This window comes from Panulirus ornatus, chromosome 10 (assembly GCF_036320965.1).
Source record: "Panulirus ornatus isolate Po-2019 chromosome 10, ASM3632096v1, whole genome shotgun sequence".
In the NCBI taxonomy this organism is placed as follows: domain Eukaryota; kingdom Metazoa; phylum Arthropoda; class Malacostraca; order Decapoda; family Palinuridae; genus Panulirus; species Panulirus ornatus.
This window is the reverse complement of record NC_092233.1, coordinates 22,258,326-22,277,194: the sequence shown is the minus strand read 5'-3', so window position 1 is coordinate 22,277,194 and position 18,869 is coordinate 22,258,326. Positions and strand designations below refer to the sequence as shown.

General features: G+C 42.4%; 1 protein-coding gene across 1 annotated transcript in view; it reads right to left on the bottom strand.

The window, feature by feature from the left end:
• Positions 1–18,869, bottom strand: part of Ocrl (Oculocerebrorenal syndrome of Lowe) — a 255,729-nt gene that overhangs the window by 101,796 nt on the left and 135,064 nt on the right. The window contains exon 13 of the mRNA XM_071665596.1: positions 18,751–18,847. Coding sequence (XP_071521697.1) covers positions 18,751–18,847 — 97 coding nt within the window. The remainder of the gene's footprint in view (positions 1–18,750; positions 18,848–18,869) is intronic.

Genomic DNA, 18,869 nt, shown 5'->3' with positions numbered 1-18,869 from the left:
AGGAAAGTGATTGGTTCTCAGTGAATGTAGGTTTGCGGCAGGGGTGTGTGATGTCTCCATGGTTGTTTAATTTGTTTATGGATGGGGTTGTTAGGGAGGTAAATGCAAGAGTCCTGGAAAGAGGGGCAAGTATGAAGTCTGTTGGGGATGAGAGAGCTTGGGAAGTGAGTCAGTTGTTGTTCGCTGATGATACAGCGCTGGTGGCTGATTCATGTGAGAAACTGCAGAAGCTGGTGACTGAGTTTGGTAGAGTGTGTGAAAGAAGAAAGTTAAGAGTAAATGTGAATAAGAGCAAGGTTATTAGGTACAGTAGGGTTGAGGGTCAAGTCAATTGGGAGGTGAGTTTGAATGGAGAAAAACTGGAGGAAGTGAAGTGTTTTAGATATCTGGGAGTGGATCTGTCAGCGGATGGAACCATGGAAGCGGAAGTGGATCATAGGGTGGGGGAGGGGGCGAAAATTTTGGGAGCCTTGAAAAATGTGTGGAAGTCGAGAACATTATCTCGGAAAGCAAAAATGGGTATTTTTGAAGGAATAGTGGTTCCAACAATGTTGTATGGTTGCGAGGCGTGGGCTATGGATAGAGTTGTGCGCAGGAGGATGGATGTGCTGGAAATGAGATGTTTGAGGACAATGTGTGGTGTGAGGTGGTTTGATCGAGTAAGTAACGTAAGGGTAAGAGAGATGTGTGGAAATAAAAAGAGCGTGGTTGAGAGAGCAGAAGAGGGTGTTTTGAAATGGTTTGGGCACATGGAGAGAATGAGTGAGGAAAGATTGACCAAGAGGATATATGTGTCGGAGGTGGAGGGAACGAGGAGAAGAGGGAGACCAAATTGGAGGTGGAAAGATGGAGTGAAAAAGATTTTGTGTGATCGGGGCCTGAACATGCAGGAGGGTGAAAGGAGGGCAAGGAATAGAGTGAATTGGAGCGATGTGGTATACAGGGGTTGACGTGCTGTCAGTGGATTGAATCAAGGCATGTGAAGCGTCTGGGGTAAACCATGGAAAGCTGTGTAGGTATGTATATTTGCGTGTGTGGACGTGTGTATGTACATGTGTATGGGGGGGGGTTGGGCCATTTCTTTCGTCTGTTTCCTTGCGCTACCTCGCAAACGCGGGAGACAGCGACAAAGTATAAAAAAAAAAAAAAAAAAAAAAAATATATATATATATATATATATATATATATATATATATATATATATATATATATATATATATATATATATATATTTTTTTATTATACTTTGTCGCTGTCTCCCGCGTTTGTAAGGTAGCGCAAGGAAACAGACGAAAGAAATGGCCCCACCCCCCCCCCCATACACATGTACATACATACGTCCACACACGCAAATATACATACCTACACAGCTTTCCATGGTTTACCCTAGACGCTTCACATGCCTTGATTCAATCCACTGACAGCACGTCAACCCCGGTATAACACATCGCTCCAATTCACTCTATTCCTTGCCCTCCTTTCACCCTCCTGCATGTTCAGGCCCCGATCACACAAAATCTTTTTCACTCCATCTTTCCACCTCCAATTTGGTCTCCCTCTTCTCCTTGTTCCCTCCACCTCCGACACATATATCCTCTTGGTCAATCTTTCCTCACTCATCCTCTCCATGTGCCCAAACCACTTCAAAACACCCTCTTCTGCTCTCTCAACCACGCTCTTTTTATTTCCACACATCTCTCTTACCCTTACGTTACTCACTCGATCAAACCACCTCACACCACACATTGTCCTCAAACATCTCATTTCCAGCACATCCATCCTCCTGCGCACATCTCTATCCATAGCCCACGCCTCGCAACCATACAACATTGTTGGAACCACTATTCCTTCAAACATACCCATTTTTGCTTTCCGAGATAATGTTCTCGACTTCCACACATTCTTCAAGGCCCCCAGGATTTTCGCCCCCTCCCCCACCCTATGATCCACTTCCGCTTCCATGGTTCCATCCGCTGCCAGATCCACTCCCAGATATCTAAAACACTTCACTTCCTCCAGTTTTTCTCCATTCAAACTCACCTCCCAATTGACTTGACCCTCAACCCTACTGTACCTAATAACCTTGCTCTTATTCACATTTACTCTTAACTTTCTTCTTCACACACTTTACCAAACTCAGTCACCAGCTTCTGCAGTTTCTCACATGAATCAGCCACCAGCGCTGTATCATCAGCGAACAACAACTGACTCACTTCCCAAGCTCTCTCATCCCCAACAGACTTCATACTTGCCCCTCTTTCCAAAACTCTTGCATTTACCGTCCCTAACAACCCCATCCATAAACAAATTAAACAACCATGGAGACATCACACACCCCTGCCGCAAACCTACATTCACTGAGAACCAATCACTTTCCTCTCTTCCTACACGTACACATGCCTTACATCCTCGATAAAAACTTTTCACTGCTTCTAACAACTTTCCTCCCACACCATATATTCTTAATACCTTCCACAGAGCATCTCTATCAACTCTATCATATGCCTTCTCCAGATCCATAAATGCTACTTACAAATCCATTTGCTTTTCTAAGTATTTCTCACATACATTCTTCAAAGCAAACACCTGATCCACACATCCTCTACCACTTCTGAAACCACACTGCTCTTCCCCAATCTGATGCTCTGTACATGCCTTCACCCTCTCAATCAATACCCTCCCATATAATTTACCAGGAATACTCAACAAACTTATACCTCTGTAATTTGAGCACTCACTCTTATCCCCTTTGCCTTTGTACAATGGCACTATGCACGCATTCCGCCAATCCTCAGGCACCTCACCATGAGTCATACATACATTAAATAACCTTACCAACCAGTCAACAATACAGTCACCCCCTTTTTTAATAAATTCCACTGCAATACCATCCAAACCTGCTGCCTTGCCGGCTTTCATCTTCCGCAAAGCTTTCACTACCTCTTCTCTGTTTACCAAAACATTTTCCCTAACCCTCTCACTTTGCACACCACCTCGACCAAAACACCATATATATTTTTTTTTTTTTTTTTTTTATACTTTGTCGCTGTCTCCCGCGTTTGCGAGGTAGCGCAAGGAAACAGACGAAAGAAATGGCCCAACCCCCCCCTCCCCATACACATGTACATACACACGTCCACACACGCAAATATACATACCTACACAGCTTTCCATGGTTTACCCCAGACGCTTCACATGCCTTGATTCAATCCACTGACACACGTCAACCCCTGTATACCACATCGCTCCAATTCACTCTATTCCTTGCCCTCCTTTCACCCTCCTGCATGTTCAGGCCCCGATCACACAAAATCTTTTTCACTCCATCTTTCCACCTCCAATTTGGTCTCCCTCTTCTCCTCGTTCCCTCCACCTCCGACACATATATCCTCTTGGTCAATCTTTCCTCACTCATTCTCTCCATGTGCCCAAACCATTTCAAAACACCCTCTTCTGCTCTCTCAACCACGCTCTTTTCATTTCCACACATCTCTCTTACCCTTACGTTACTTACTCGATCAAACCACCTCACACCACACATTTTCCTCAAACATCTCATTTCCAGCACATCCATCCTCCTGCGCACATCTCTATCCATAGCCCACGCCTCGCAACCATACAACATTGTTGGAACCACTATTCCTTCAAACATACCCATTTTTGCTTTCCGAGATAATGTTCTCGACTTCCACACATTTTTCAAGGCTCCCAAAATTTTCGCCCCCTCCCCCACCCTATGATCCACTTCCGCTTCCATGGTTCCATCCGCTGACAGATCCACTCCCAGATATCTAAAACACTTCACTTCCTCCAGTTTTTCTCCATTCAAACTCACCTCCCAATTGACTTGACCCTCACCCCTACTGTACCTAATAACCTTGCTCTTATTCACATTTACTCTTAACTTTCTTCTTCCACACACTTTACCAAACTCAGTCACCAGCTTCTGCAGTTTCTCACATGGTGTGAGGTGGTTTGATCGAGTAAGTAACGTAAGGGTAAGAGAGATGTGTGGAAATAAAAAGAGCGTGGTTGAGAGAGCAGAAGAGGGTGTTTTGAAATGGTTTGGGCACATGGAGAGAATGAGTGAGGAAAGATTGACCAAGAGGATATATGTGTCGGAGGTGGAGGGAACGAGGAGAAGAGGGAGACCAAATTGGAGGTGGAAAGATGGAGTGGAAAAGATTTTGTGTGATCGGGGCCTGAACATGCAGGAGGGTGAAAGGAGGGCAAGGAATAGAGTGAATTGGAGCCATGTGGTATACAGGGGTTGACGTGCTGTCAGTGGATTGAATCAAGGCATGTGAAGCGTCTGGGGTAAACCATGGAAAGCTGTGTAGGTATGTATATTTGCGTGTGTGGACGTGTGTATGTACATGTGTATGGGGGGGGGGGGGTTGGGCCATTTCTTTCGTCTGTTTCCTTGCGCTACCTCGCAAACGCGGGAGACAGCGACAAAGTATAAAAAAAAAAAAAAAAAAAAAAAAAAAAAAAAAAAAATATATATATATATATATATATATATATATATATATATATATATATATATATATATTTCTTTTATTTTTATACTATTCGCCATTTCCCGCATTAGCAAGGTAGCGTTAAGAACAGAGGACTGGACCTTTGAGGGAACATCCTCACCTGGCCCCCTTCTCTGTTCCTTCTTTTGGAAAATTAAAAAAAAACTGAGAGGGGAGGATTTCCAGCCCCCCGCTCCCTTCCCTTTTAGTCGCCTTCTACGACACGCAAGGAATACGTGGGAAGTATTCTTTCTCCCCTATCCCCAGGGAAATATATATATATATATATATATATATATATATATATATATATATATATATATATATATATATATATATATCTGGAATCGGAAGTGGATCATAGGGTGGGGGAGGGGGCGAGAATTCTGGGAGCCTTGAAGAATGTGTGGAAGTCGAGAACATTATATCGGAAAGCAAAAATGGCTATGTTTGAAGGAATAGTGGTTCCAACAATGTTGTATGGTTGCGAGGCGTGGGCTATGGATAGAGTTGTGCGCAGGAGGATGGATGTGCTGGAAATGAGATGTTTGAGGACAATGTGTGGTGTGAGGTGGTTTGATCGAGTAAGTAACGTAAGGGTAAGAGAGATGTGTGGAAATAAAAAGAGCGTGGTTGCGAGAGCAGAAGAGGGTGTTTTGAAATGGTTTGGGCACATGGAGAGAATGAGTGAGGAAAGATTGACCAAGAGGATATATGTGTCAGAGGTGGAGGGAACGAGAAGTGGGAGACCAAATTGGAGGTGGAAAGATGGAGTGAAAAAGATTTTGTGTGATCGGGGCCTGAACATGCAGGAGGGTGAAAGGAGGGCAAGGAATAGAGTGAATTGGATCGCTGTGGTATACCGGGGTTGACGTGCTGTCAGTGGATTGAATCAGGGCATGTGAAGCATCTGGGGTAAACCATGGAAAGCTGTGTAGGTATGTATATTTGCGTGTGTGGACGTATGTATATACATGTGTATGGGGGTGGGTTGGGCCATTTCTTTCGTCTGTTTCCTTGCGCTACCTCGCAAACGCGGGAGACAGCGACAAAGAAAAAAAAAAATACATATATATATATATATATATATATATATATATATATATATATATATATATATATATATATATATATATTTTTATATATATATATATATATATATATATATATATATATATATATATATATATATATATATATATATATATATTTTTATATATATATATATATATATATATATATATATATATATATATATATATATATATATATATATATATATATATATTTTTATATATATATATATATGGGTAAAATTGAAAGTTGATGGAGAGAGGTGGGTGATTATTGGTGCATATGCACCTGGGCATGAGAAGAAAGATCATGAGAGGCAAGTGTTTTGGGAGCAGCTAAATGAGTGTGTTAGCGGTTTTGATGCACGAGACCGGGTTATAGTGATGGGTGATTTGAATGCAAAGGTGAGTAATGTGGCAGTTGAGGGAATAATTGGTATGCATGGGGTGTTCAGTGTTGTAAATGGAAATGGTGAAGAGCTTGTAGATTTATGTGCTGAAAAAGGACTGATGATTGGGAATACCTGGTTTAAAAAGCGAGATATACATAAGTATACTTATGTAAGTAGGAGAGATGGCCAGAGAGCGTTATTGGATTACGTGTTAATTGACAGGCGTGCGAAAGAGAGACTTTTGGATGTTAATGTGCTGAGAGGTGCAACTGGAGGGATGTCTGATCATTATCTTGTGGAGGCTAAGGTGAAGATTAGTATGGGTTTTCAGAAAAGAGGAGTGAATGTTGGGGTGAAGAAGGTGGTGAGAGTAAGTGAGCTTGGGAAGGAGACCTGTGTGGGGAAGTACCAGGAGAGACTGTGTACAGAATGGAAAAAGGTGAGAACAATGGAAGTAAGGGGAGTGGGGGAGGAATGGGATGTATTTAGGGAATCAGTGATGGATTGCGCAAAAGATGTTTGTGGCATGAGAAGAGTGGGAGGTGGGCTGTTTAGAAAGGGTAGTGAGTGGTGGGATGAAGAAGTAAGAGTATTAGTGAAAGAGAAGAGAGAGGCATTTGGACGATTTTTGCAGGGAAAAAATGCAATTGAGTGGGAGAAGTATAAAAGAAAGAGACAGGAGGTCAAGAGAAAGGTGCAAGAGGTGAAAAAAAGGGCAAATGAGAGTTGGGGTGAGAGACTATCAGTAAATTTTAGGGAGAATAAAAAGATGTTCTGGAAGGAGGTAAATAGGGTGCGTAAGACAAGGGAGCAAATGGGAACTTCAGTGAAGGGCGTAAATGGGGAGGTGATAACAAGTAGCGGTGATGTGAGAAGGAGATGGAATGAGTATTTTGAAGGTTTGTTGAATGTGTCTGATGACAGAGTGGCAGATATAGGGTGTTTTGGTCGAGGTGGTGTGCAAAGTGAGAGGGTTAGGGAAAATGAGTTGGTAAACAGAGAAGAGGTAGTAAAAGCTTTGCGGAAGATGAAAGCCGGCAAGGCAGCAGGTTTGGATGGTATTGCAGTGGAATTTATTAAGAAAGGGGGTGACTGTATTGTTGACTGGTTGGTAAGGTTATTTAATGTATGTATGACTCATGGTGAGGTGCCTGAGGATTGGCGGAATGCGTGCATAGTGCCATTGTACAAAGGCAAAGGGGATAAGAGTGAGTGCTCAAATTACAGAGGTATAAGTTTGTTGAGTATTCCTGGTAAATTATATGGGAGGGTATTGATTGAGAGGGTGAAGGCATGTACAGAGCATCAGATTGGGGAAGAGCAGTGCGGTTTCAGAAGTGGTAGAGGATGTGTGGATCAGGTGTTTGCTTTGAAGAATGTATGTGAGAAATACTTAGAAAAGCAAATGGATTTGTATGTAGCATTTATGGATCTGGAGAAGGCATATGATAGAGTTGATAGAGATGCTCTGTGGAAGGTATTAAGAATATATGGTGTGGGAGGCAAGTTGTTAGAAGCAGTGAAAAGTTTTTATCGAGGATGTAAGGCATGTGTACGAGTAGGAAGAGAGGAAAGTGATTGGTTCTCAGTGAATGTAGGTTTGCGGCAGGGGTGTGTGATGTCTCCATGGTTGTTTAATTTGTTTATGGATGGGGTTGTAAGGGAGGTAAATGCAAGAGTCCTGGAAAGAGGGGCAAGTATGAAGTCTGTTGGGGATGAGAGAGCTTGGGAAGTGAGTCAGTTGTTGTTCGCTGATGATACAGCGCTGGTGGCTGATTCATGTGAGAAACTGCAGAAGCTGGTGACTGAGTTTGGTAAAGTGTGTGGAAGAAGAAAGTTGAGAGTAAATGTGAATAAGAGCAAGGTTATTAGGTACAGTAGGGGTGAGGGTCAAGTCAATTGGGAGGTGAGTTTGAATGGAGAAAAACTGGAGGAAGTGAAGTGTTTTAGATATCTGGGAGTGGATCTGTCAGCGGATGGAACCATGGAAGCGGAAGTGGATCATAGGGTGGGGGAGGGGGCGAAAATTTTGGGAGCCTTGAAAAATGTGTGGAAGTCGAGAACATTATCTCGGAAAGCAAAAATGGGTATGTTTGAGGGAATAGTGGTTCCAACAATGTTGTATGGTTGCGAGGCGTGGGCTATGGATAGAGATGTGCGCAGGAGGATGGATGTGCTGGAAATGAGATGTTTGAGGACAATGTGTGGTGTGAGGTGGTTTGATCGAGTAAGTAACGTAAGGGTAAGAGAGATGTGTGGAAATAAAATGAGCGTGGTTGAGAGAGCAGAAGAGGGTGTTTTGAAATGGTTTGGGCACATGGAGAGAATGAGTGAGGAGAGATTGACCAAGAGGATATATGTGTCGGAGGTGGAGGGAACGAGGAGAAGAGGGAGACCAAATTGGAGGTGGAAAGATGGAGTGAAAAGATTTTGTGTGATCGGGGCCTGAACATGCAGGAGGGTGAAAGGAGGGCAAGAAATAGAGTGAATTGGAGTCATGTGGTATACAGGGGTTGACGTGCTGTCAGTGGATTGAAGCAAGGCATGTGAAGCGTCTGGGGTAAACCATGGAAAGCTGTGTAGGTATGTATATTTGCGTGTGTGGACGTGTGTATGTACATGTGGATGGGGGGGGGGGGGTTGGGCCATTTTTTTCGTCTGTTTCCTTGCGCTACCTCGCAAACGCGGGAGACAGCGACAAATTATAAAAAAAAAAAAAAAAAAAAAAAAAAAAATATATATATATATATATATATATATATATATATATATATATATATATATTTTTTCTTTTCTTTCTTTCTTTCAAAATATTCGCCATTTCCCGCATTAGCGAGGTAGCGTTAAGAACAGAGGACTGGGCCTTTGAGGGAATACCCTCACCTGGCCCAATTCTCTGTTCCTTCTTTTGGAATAGGGGAGAAAGAATACTTCCCACGTATTCCCTGCGTGTCGTAGAAGGCGACTAAAAGGGAAGGGAGCGGGGGGCTGGAAATCCTCCCCTCTCGTTTTTTTTTAATTTTCCAAAAGAAGGAACAGAGAAGGGGGCCAGGTGAGGATATTCCCTCAAAGGCCCAGTCCTCTGTTCTTAACGCTACCTCGCTATCACGGGAAATGGCGAATAGTATGAAAAAAGAAAAAAAAAAAATATATATATATATATATATATATATATATATATATATATATATATATATATATATATATATATATATATTTTTTTTTTTTCATACTATTCGCCATTTCCCGCATTAGCGAGGTAGCGTTAAGAACAGAGGACTGGGCCTTTGAGGGAATATCCTCATATGGCCCCCTTCTCTGTTCCTTCTTTTGGAAAATTTAAAAAAAAAATGAGAGGGGAGGATTTCCAGCCCCCCGCTCCCTTCCCTTTTAGTCGCCTTCTACGACATGCAGGGAATACGTGGGAAGTATTCTTTCTCCCCTATATATATTTATCTATTCATTCACCTTGCCCCGTCGCCGTCCCCTGCACCAGCGAGGCAGCGCAAGGAAATATATATATATATATATATATATATATATATATATATATATATATATATATATATATATATATATTTTCTATGTATTTCTCACATACATTCTTCAAAGCAAACGCCTGATCCACACATCCTCTACCACTTCTGAAACCACACTGCTCTTCCCCAATCTGATGCTCTGTACATGCTTTCACCCTCTCAATCAATACCCTCCCATATAATTTACCAGGAATACTCAACAAACTTATACCTCTGAAATTTGAGCACTCACTCTTGTCCCCTTTGCCTTTGTACAATGGCATTATGCACGCATTCCGCCAATCCTCAGGCACCTCACCATGAGTCATACGTACATTAAATAACCTTACCAACCAGTCAATAATACAGTCACCCCCTTTTTTAATAAATTCCACTGCAATACCATCCAAACCTGCTGCCTTGCCGGCTTTCATCTTCCGCAAAGCTTTTACTACCTCTTCTCTGTTTACCAAATCATTTTCCCTAACCCTCTCACTTTGCACACCACCTCGACCAAAACACCCTATATCTGCCACTCTATCATCAAACACATTCAACAAACCTTCAAAATACTCACTCCATCTTCTCACATCACCACTACTTGTTATCACCTCCCCATTTGCGCCCTTCACTGAAGTTCCCATTTGCTCCCTTGTCTTATGCACTTTATTTACCTCCTTCCAGAACATCTTTTTATTCTCCCTAAAATTTAATGATACTCTCTCACCCCAACTCTTATTTGCCCTCTTTTTCACCTCTTGCACCTTTCTCTTGACATCCTGTCTCTTTCTTTTATACATCTCCCACTCAATTGCAATTTTTATTTTATTTATATTGCTTTGTCGTTGTCTCCCGCATTTGCAAGGTAGCGCAAGGAAACAGAAGAAAGAAATTGCCCAACCCAACCCCATTCACATGTATATACATACACGTCCACACACGCAAATATACATACCTATACATCTCAATGTACACATATATATACACACACAGACATATACATATATACACATGTAAATAATTCATACCGTCTGCCTTTATTCATTCCCATCGCCACCTCGCCACACATGGAATAACATCCCCTTCCCCCCTCATGTGTGCGAGGTAGCGCTAGGAGAAGACAACAAAGGCCCCATTCGTTCACACTCAGTCTCTAGCTGTCATGGAATAATGCCCGATACCACAGCTCCCTTTCCACATCCAGGCCCCACACAACTTTCCATGGTTTACCCCAGACGCTTCACATGCCCTGATTCAATCCATTGACAGCACATCGACCCCAGTATACCACATCGATCCAATTCACTCTATTCCTTGCCTGCCTTTCACCCTCCTGCATGTTCAGGCCCCAATCACTCAAAATCTTTTTCACTCCATCTTTCCACCTCCAATTTGGTCTCCCACTTCTCGTTCCCTCCACCTCCGACACATATATCCTTTTGGTTAATCTATCCTCACTCATTCTCTCCATGTGCCCAAACCATTTCAAAACACCCTCTTCTGCTCTCTCAACCACGCTCTTTTTATATCCACACATCTCTCTTACCCTTACATTACTTACTCAATCAAACCACCTCACATCACATATTGTCCTCAAACATCTCATTTCCAGCACATCCACCCTCCTGTGCACAACTCTATCCATAGCCCACGCCTCGCAACCATACAACATTGTTGGAACCACTATTCCATCAAACATACCCATTTTTGCTTTCCGAGATAATGTTCTCGACTTCCAAACATTCTTCAAGGCTCCCAGGATTTTCGCCCCCTCCCCCACCCTATGATTCACTTCCGCTTCCATGGTTCCATCCACTGCCAGATCCACTCCCAGATATCTAAAACACTTTACTTCCTCCAGTTTTTCTCCACCAAACTTACCTACCAATTGACTCGACCCTCAACCCTACTGTACCTAATAACCTTCATATATATATATATGATTTGGTAAACAGAGAAGAGGTAGTAAAAGCTTTGCGGAAGATGAAAGCCGGCAAGGCAGCAGGTTTGGATGGTACTGCAGTGGAATTTATTAAAAAAGGGGGTGACTGTATTGTTGACTGCTTGGTAAGGTTATTTAATGTATGTATGACTCATGGTGAGGTGCCTGAGGATTGGCGGAATGCGTGCATAGTGCCATTGTACAAAGGCAAAGGGGATAAGAGTGAGTGCTCAAATTACAGAGGTATAAGTTTGCTGAGTATTCCTGGTAAATTATATGGGAGGGTATTGATTGAGAGGGTGAAGGCATGTACAGAGCATCAGATTGGGGAAGAGCAGTGTGGTTTCAGAAGTGGAAGAGGATGTGTGGATCAGGTGTTTGCTTTGAAGAATGTATGTGAGAAATACTTAGAAAAGCAAATGGATTTGTAAGTAGCATTTATGGATTTGGAGAAGGCATATGACAGAGTTGATAGACATGCTCTGTGGAAGGTATTAAGAATATATCATGTGGGAGGCAAGTTGTTACAAGCAGTGAAAAGTTTTTATCAAGGATGTAAGGCATGTGTACGTGTAGGAAGAGAGGAAAGTGATTGGTTCTCAGTGAATGTAGGTTTGCGGCAGGGGTGTGTGATGTCTCCATGGTTGTTTAATTTGTTTATGGATGGGGTTGTTAGGGAGGTGAATGCAGGAGTTTTGGAAAGAGGGGCAAGTATGAAGTCTGTTGGGGATGAGAGAGCTTGGGAAGTGAGTCAGTTGTTGTTCGCTGATGATACAGCGCTGGTGGCTGATTCATGTGAGAAACTGCAGAAGCTGGTGACTGAGTTTGGTAGAGTGTGTGAAAGAAGAGAGTTAAGAGTAAATGTGAATAAGAGCAAGGTTATTAGGTACAGTAGGGTTGAGGGTCAAGTCAACTGGGAGGTGAGTTTGAATGGAGAAAAACTGGAGGAAGTGAAGTGTTTTAGATATCTGGGAGTGGATCTGGCAGCGGATGGAACCATGGAAGCGGAAGTGGATCATAGGGTGGGGGAGGGGGTGAAAATTCTGGGAGCCTTGAAGAATGTGTGGAAGTCGAGAACATTATCTCGGAAAGCAAAAATGGGTATGTTTGAAGGAATAGTGGTTCCAACAATGTTGTATGGTTGCGAGGCGTTGGCTATGGATAGAGTTGTGCGCAGGAGGATGGATGTGCTGGAAATGAGATGTTTGAGGACAATGTGTGGTGTGAGGTGGTTTGATCGAGTAAGTAATGTAAGGGTAAGAGAGATGTGTGGAAATAAAAAGAGGGTGGTTGAGAGAGCAGAAGAGGGTGTTTTGAAATGGTTTGGGCACATGGAGAGAATGAGTGAGGAAAGATTGACCAAGAGGATATATGTGTCGGAGGTGGAGGGAACGAGGAGAAGAGGGAGACCAAATTGGAGGTGGAAAGATGGAGTGAAAAAGATTTTGTGTGATCGGGGCCTGAACATGCAGGAGGGTGAAAGGAGGGCAAGGAATAGAGTGAATTGGAGCGATGTGGTATACCAGGGTTGACGTGCTGTCAGTGGATTGAATCAAGGCATGTGAAGCGTCTGGGGTAAACCATGGAAAGCTGTGTAGGTATGTATATTTGCGTGTGTGGACGTATGTATATACATGTATATGGGGGTGGGTTGGGCCATTTCTTTCGTCTGTTTCCTTGCGCTACCTCGCAAACGCGGGAGACAGTGACAAAGCAAAAATATATATATATATATATATATATATATATATAGGTGAGTAATGTGGCAGTTGAGGGAATAATTGGTATGCATGGGGTGTTCAGTGTTGTAAATGGAAATGGTGAAGAGCTTGTAGATTTATGTGCTGAAAAAGGACTGATGATTGGGAATACCTGGTTTAAAAAGCGAGATATACATAAGTATACTTATGTAAGTAGGAGAGATGGCCAGAGAGCGTTATTGGATTACGTGTTAATTGACAGGCGTGCGAAAGAGAGATTTTTGGATGTCAATGTGCTGAGAGGTGCAACTGGAGGGATGTCTGATCATTATCTTGTGGAGGCTAAGGTGAAGATTAGTATGGGTTTTCAGAAAAGAAGAGTGAATGTTGGGGTGAAGAAGGTGGTGAGAGTAAGTGAGCTTGGGAAGGAGACCTGTGTGAAGAAGTATCAGGAGAGACTGTGTACAGAATGGAAAAAAGGTGGGAACAATGGAAGTAAGGGGAGTGGGGGAGGAATGGGATGTATTTAGGGAATCAGTGATGGATTGCGCAAAAGATGCTTGTGGCATGAGAAGAGTGGGAGATGGGCTGTTTAGAAAGGGTAGTGAGTGGTGGGATGAAGAAGTAAGAGTATTAGTGAAAGAGAAGAGAGAGGCATTTGGACGATTTTTGCAGGGAAAAAATGCAATTGAGTGGGAGAAGTATAAAAGAAAGTGACAGGAGGTCAAGAGAAAGGTGCAAGAGGTGAAAAAAAGGGCAAATGAGAGTTGGGGTGAGAGACTATCAGTAAATTTTAGGGAGAATAAAAAGATGTTCTGGAAGGAGGTAAATAGGGTGCGTAAGACAAGGGAGCAAATGGGAACTTCAGTGAAGGGCGTAAATGGGGAGGTGATAACAGTAGTGGTGATGTGAGAAGGAGATGGAATGAGTATTTTGAAGGTTTGTTGAATGTGTCTGATGACAGAGTGGCAGATATAGGGTGTTTGGGTCGAGGTGGTGTGCGAAGTGAGAGGGTTAGGGAAAATGATTTGGTAAACAGAGAAGAGGTAGTAAAAGCTTTGCGGAAGATGAAAGCCGGCAAGGCAGCAGGTTTGGATGGTATTGCAGTGGAATTTATTAAAAAAGGGGGTGACTGTATTGTTGACTGGTTGGTAAGGTTATTTAATGTATGTATGACTCATGGTGAGGTGCCTGAGGATTGGTGAAATGCGTGCATAGTGCCATTGTACAAAGGCAAAGGGGATAAGAGTGAGTGCTCAAATTACAGAGGTATAAGTTTGTTGAGTATTCCTGGTAAATTATATGGGAGGGTTTTGATTGAGAGGGTGAAGGCATGTACAGAGCATCAGATTGGGGAAGAGCAGTGTGGTTTCAGAAGTGGTAGAGGATGTGTGGATCAGGTGTTTGCTTTGAAGAATGTATGTGAGAAATACTTAGAAAAGCAAATGGATTTGTATGTAGCATTTGTGGATCTGGAGAAGGCATATGATAGAGTTGATAGAGATGCTCTGTGGAAGGTATTAAGAATATATGGTGTGGGAGGAAAGTTGTTAGAAGCAGTGAAAAGTTTTTATCGAGGATGTAAGGCATGTGTACGTGTAGGAAGAGAGGAAAGTGATTGGTTCTCAGTGAATGTAGGTTTGCGGCAGGGGTGTGTGATGTCTCCATGGTTGTTTAATTTGTTTATGGATGGGGTTGTTAGGGAGGTGAATGCAAGAGTCTTGGAAAGAGGGGCAAGTATGAAGTCTGTTGGGGATGAGAGAGCTTGGGAAGTGAGTCAGTTGTTGTTCGCTGATGATACAGCGCTGGTGGCGGATTCATGTGAGAAACTGCAGAAGCTGGTGACGGAGTTTGGTAAAGTGTGTGGAAGAAGAAAGTTAGGAGTAAATGTGAATAAGAGCAAGGTTATTAGGTACAGTAGGGTTGAGGGTCAAATCAATTGGGAGGGGAGTTTGAATGGTGAAAAGCTGGAGGAAGTGAAGTGTTTTAGATATCTGGGAGTGGATCTGTCAGCGGATGGAACCATGGAAGCGGAAGTGGATCATAGGGTGGGGGAGGGGGCGAAAATTTTGGGAGCCTTGAAAAATGTGTGGAAGTCGAGAACATTATCCCGGAAAGCAAAAATGGGTATGTTTGAAGGAATAGTAGTTCCAACAATGTTGTATGGTTGCGAGGCGTGGGCTATGGATAGAGTTGTGCGCAGGAGGATGGATGTGCTGGAAATGAGATGTTTGAGGACAATGTGTGGTGTGAGGTGGTTTGAGCGAGTAAGTAACGTAAGGGTAAGAGAGATGTGTGGAAATAAAAAGAGCGTGGTTGAGAGAGCAGAAGAGGGTGTTTTGAAATGGTTTGGGCACATGGAGAGAATGAGTGAGGAAAGATTGACCAAGAGGATATATGTGTCGGAGGTGGAGGGAACGAGGAGAAGAGGGAGACCAAATTGGAGGTGGAAAGATGGAGTGAAAAGGATTTTGTGTGATCGGGGCCTGAACATGCAGGAGGGTGAAAGGAGGGCAAGGAATAGAGTGAATTGGAGCGATGTGGTATACAGGGGTTGACGTGCTGTCAGTGGATTGAATCAAGGCATGTGAAGCGTCCGGGGTAAACCATGGAAAGCTGTGTAGGTATGTATATTTGCGTGTGTGGACGTGTGTATGTACATGTGTATGGGGGGGGTTGGGCCATTTCTTTCGTCTGTTTCCTTGCGCTACCTCGCAAACGCGGGAGACAGCGACAAAGTCTAAAAAAAAAAAAAAAAAAAAAAAAATATATATATATATATATATATATATATATATATATATATATATATATATATTCCCATCACTATAACCCGGTCTCGTGTGTCAAAGCTGCTAATACACCCACTCAGCTGCTACCAAAGGTGAGTAATGCAGCAGTTGAGGGCATAATTGGTGTACATGGGGTGTTCAGTGCTGTAAATGGAAATGGTGAAGAGCTTGTAGATTTGTGTGCAGAAAAAGGACTCGTGATTGGGAATACCTGGTTTAAAAAGAGAGACGTGCATAAGTATACGTATGTAAGTAGGAGAGATGGCCAGAGAGCGTTATTGGATTAAGTGTTAATTGATAGGCGTGTGAAAATGAGACTTTTGGATGTTAATATCCTGAGAGGGGCAACTGGGGGGATGCCTGATCATTATCTTGTGGAGGATATGTAGAGTTTTTCAGAAAAAAGACAGAATGTTGGGGTGCATGTGAAACATCTGGTGTAAACCAAGGAAAGGTCTGTGGGGCCTAGATGTGGACAAGGAGCTGTGGTTTCAGTACATTACACATGAAAGCTAGAGACTGTGAATGAATGTGGCCTCTTTTGTCTGTTTTCCTGGCAGTACCTCGCTGGAGCAGGCGGTGGGATGGGGTATCATCAAGAATGGATGAAGGCAAGCAAGTATGATTAAGTACGTGTATATATGAATTTGTCTGCATATGTGTATGTAAATGTATGATTTTTGTGTATATGTTGATATATACAAGTATGTATATGTGTATGTATGGGTGTTTATGTATATATACATGTGTATATGAGTGGATGGGCCATTCTTTCTTCATCTGTTTCCTGGCACTACCTCACTGATACGGGAAACAGTGATCAAGAATAATAAACATGAGTGGACGAGTCTTTCCTTATCTATACATTATTCATACATATTTTCTTTGCTACCTGTGCACTGCAAAAATGATGTACTATCATACATAGCATTTTGATTGTAACTGACAAGATGAGTTGAAAAAAACAGGGGAAAAGGAGAAGGAAACTTTGTTTGTGTTGACAGCAGTTGTTTCCTGATTCACTGCTTCTCTAACCCCTGTCAAGGAAGAGCTAACTCAGATACTCAGATAAGGGCTTATGCGCAAGTAAGAAAAGAGAATCAAAAGAATTCTCATGCCAAAAAGAGATACAAAGGAAGGAATGGTTTGGAGCTGAAAACTTTCTTAAGAACACATCCTGGAGAGCAGAATTTCCTTGCCAGTGTGTGAAAGCTTCACAATCGGTTATGTAAGAAGTACAAAAAGAGGATGACAACAAATTAATACCAACTGCAAGACACAGAGAATGAGGAACTGAGGAGAAGGTAATGAGTTTCTAGAGACACTTTGAAAGGCTAAGTTGAGATATTCTATATAGAAGATGCAGAAAACTTATATGCCAGACAGCATTTCAAACATAGTAGAAAACATGAACTTAATCAAGTAAAATAAGAAATAAAGAGTACAGAAGTTATAAATGAAGTATTACAGAAAATAACTTTTTTTTTTTTTGTCGCTGTCTCCCGCGTTCGCGAGGTAACGCAAGGAAACAGACGAAAATGGCCCAACCCACCCCCATACACATGTATATACATACATCCACACACGCAAATATACATACCTACACAGCTTTCCATGGTTTACCCCATATGCTTCACATGCCCTGATTCAATCCACTGACAGCACGTCAACCCCGGTATACCACATCGATCCAATTCACTCTATTCCTTGCCCTCCTTTCACCCTCCTGCATGTTCAGGCCCCAATCACACAAAATCTTTTTCACTCCATCTTTCCACCTTCAATTTCGTCTCCCACTTCTCCTCGTTCCCTCCACCTCCGACACATATATCCTCTTGGTCAATCTTTCCTCACTCATTCTCTCCATGTGCCCAAACCATTTCAAAACACCCTCTTCTGCTCTCTCAACCACGCTCTTTTTATTTCCACACATCTCTCTTACCCTTACATTACTTACTCGATCAAACCACCTCACACCACACATTGTCCTCAAACATCTCATTTCCAGCACATCCATCCTCCTGCGCACAACTCTATCCATAGCCCACGCCTCGCAACCATACAACATTGTTGGAACCACTATTCCTTCAAACATACCCATTTTTGCTTTCCAAGATAATGTTCTCGACTTCCACATATTCTTCAAGGCTCCCAGAATTTTCGCCCCCTCCCCCACCCTATGATCCACTTCCGCTTCCATGGTTCCATCCGCTGCCAGATCCACTCCCAGATATCTAAAACACTTTACTTCCTCCAGTTTTTCTCCATTCAAACTTACCTCCCAATTAACTTGACCCTCAACCCTACTGTACCTAATAACCTTGCTCTTATTCACATTTACTCTTAACTTTCTTCTTTCACACACTTTACCAAACTCAGTCACCAGCTTCTGCAGTTTCTCACATGAATCAGCCACCAGCGCTGTATCATTAGCGAACAACAACTGACTCACTTCCCAAGCTCTCTCATCCCCAACAGACTTCATACTTGCCCCTCTTTCCAAAACTCTTGCATTCACCTCCCTAACAACCCCATCCATAAACAAATTAAACAACCATGGAGACATCACACACCCCTGCCGCAAACCTACATTCACTGAGAACCAATCACTTTCCTCTCTTTCAATAGAAAATCATCTGTAAATGAACAAACAACTAGAAAAGTCACAGGCATGTTTCTTCATGGTTTACTTTCACATACACAGAGAGAAAATGAGCACTCAATAAAAACTGTATTGCACAGAAGTAATAAGATGTCTTTTAAGCTAAAACAAAAATACTTTTTATGTTTTTGTTCTCTTCAAAGCTTACCTGGCATTATAAAGTTCACATATGGTCTGATAGAGAGCCATGGCTTGCAGTAGCTAGCATCATTTAATTTCTTAATGAATTCAAACTGTACTGGTACCTGAAAATATATAAGAGTATCC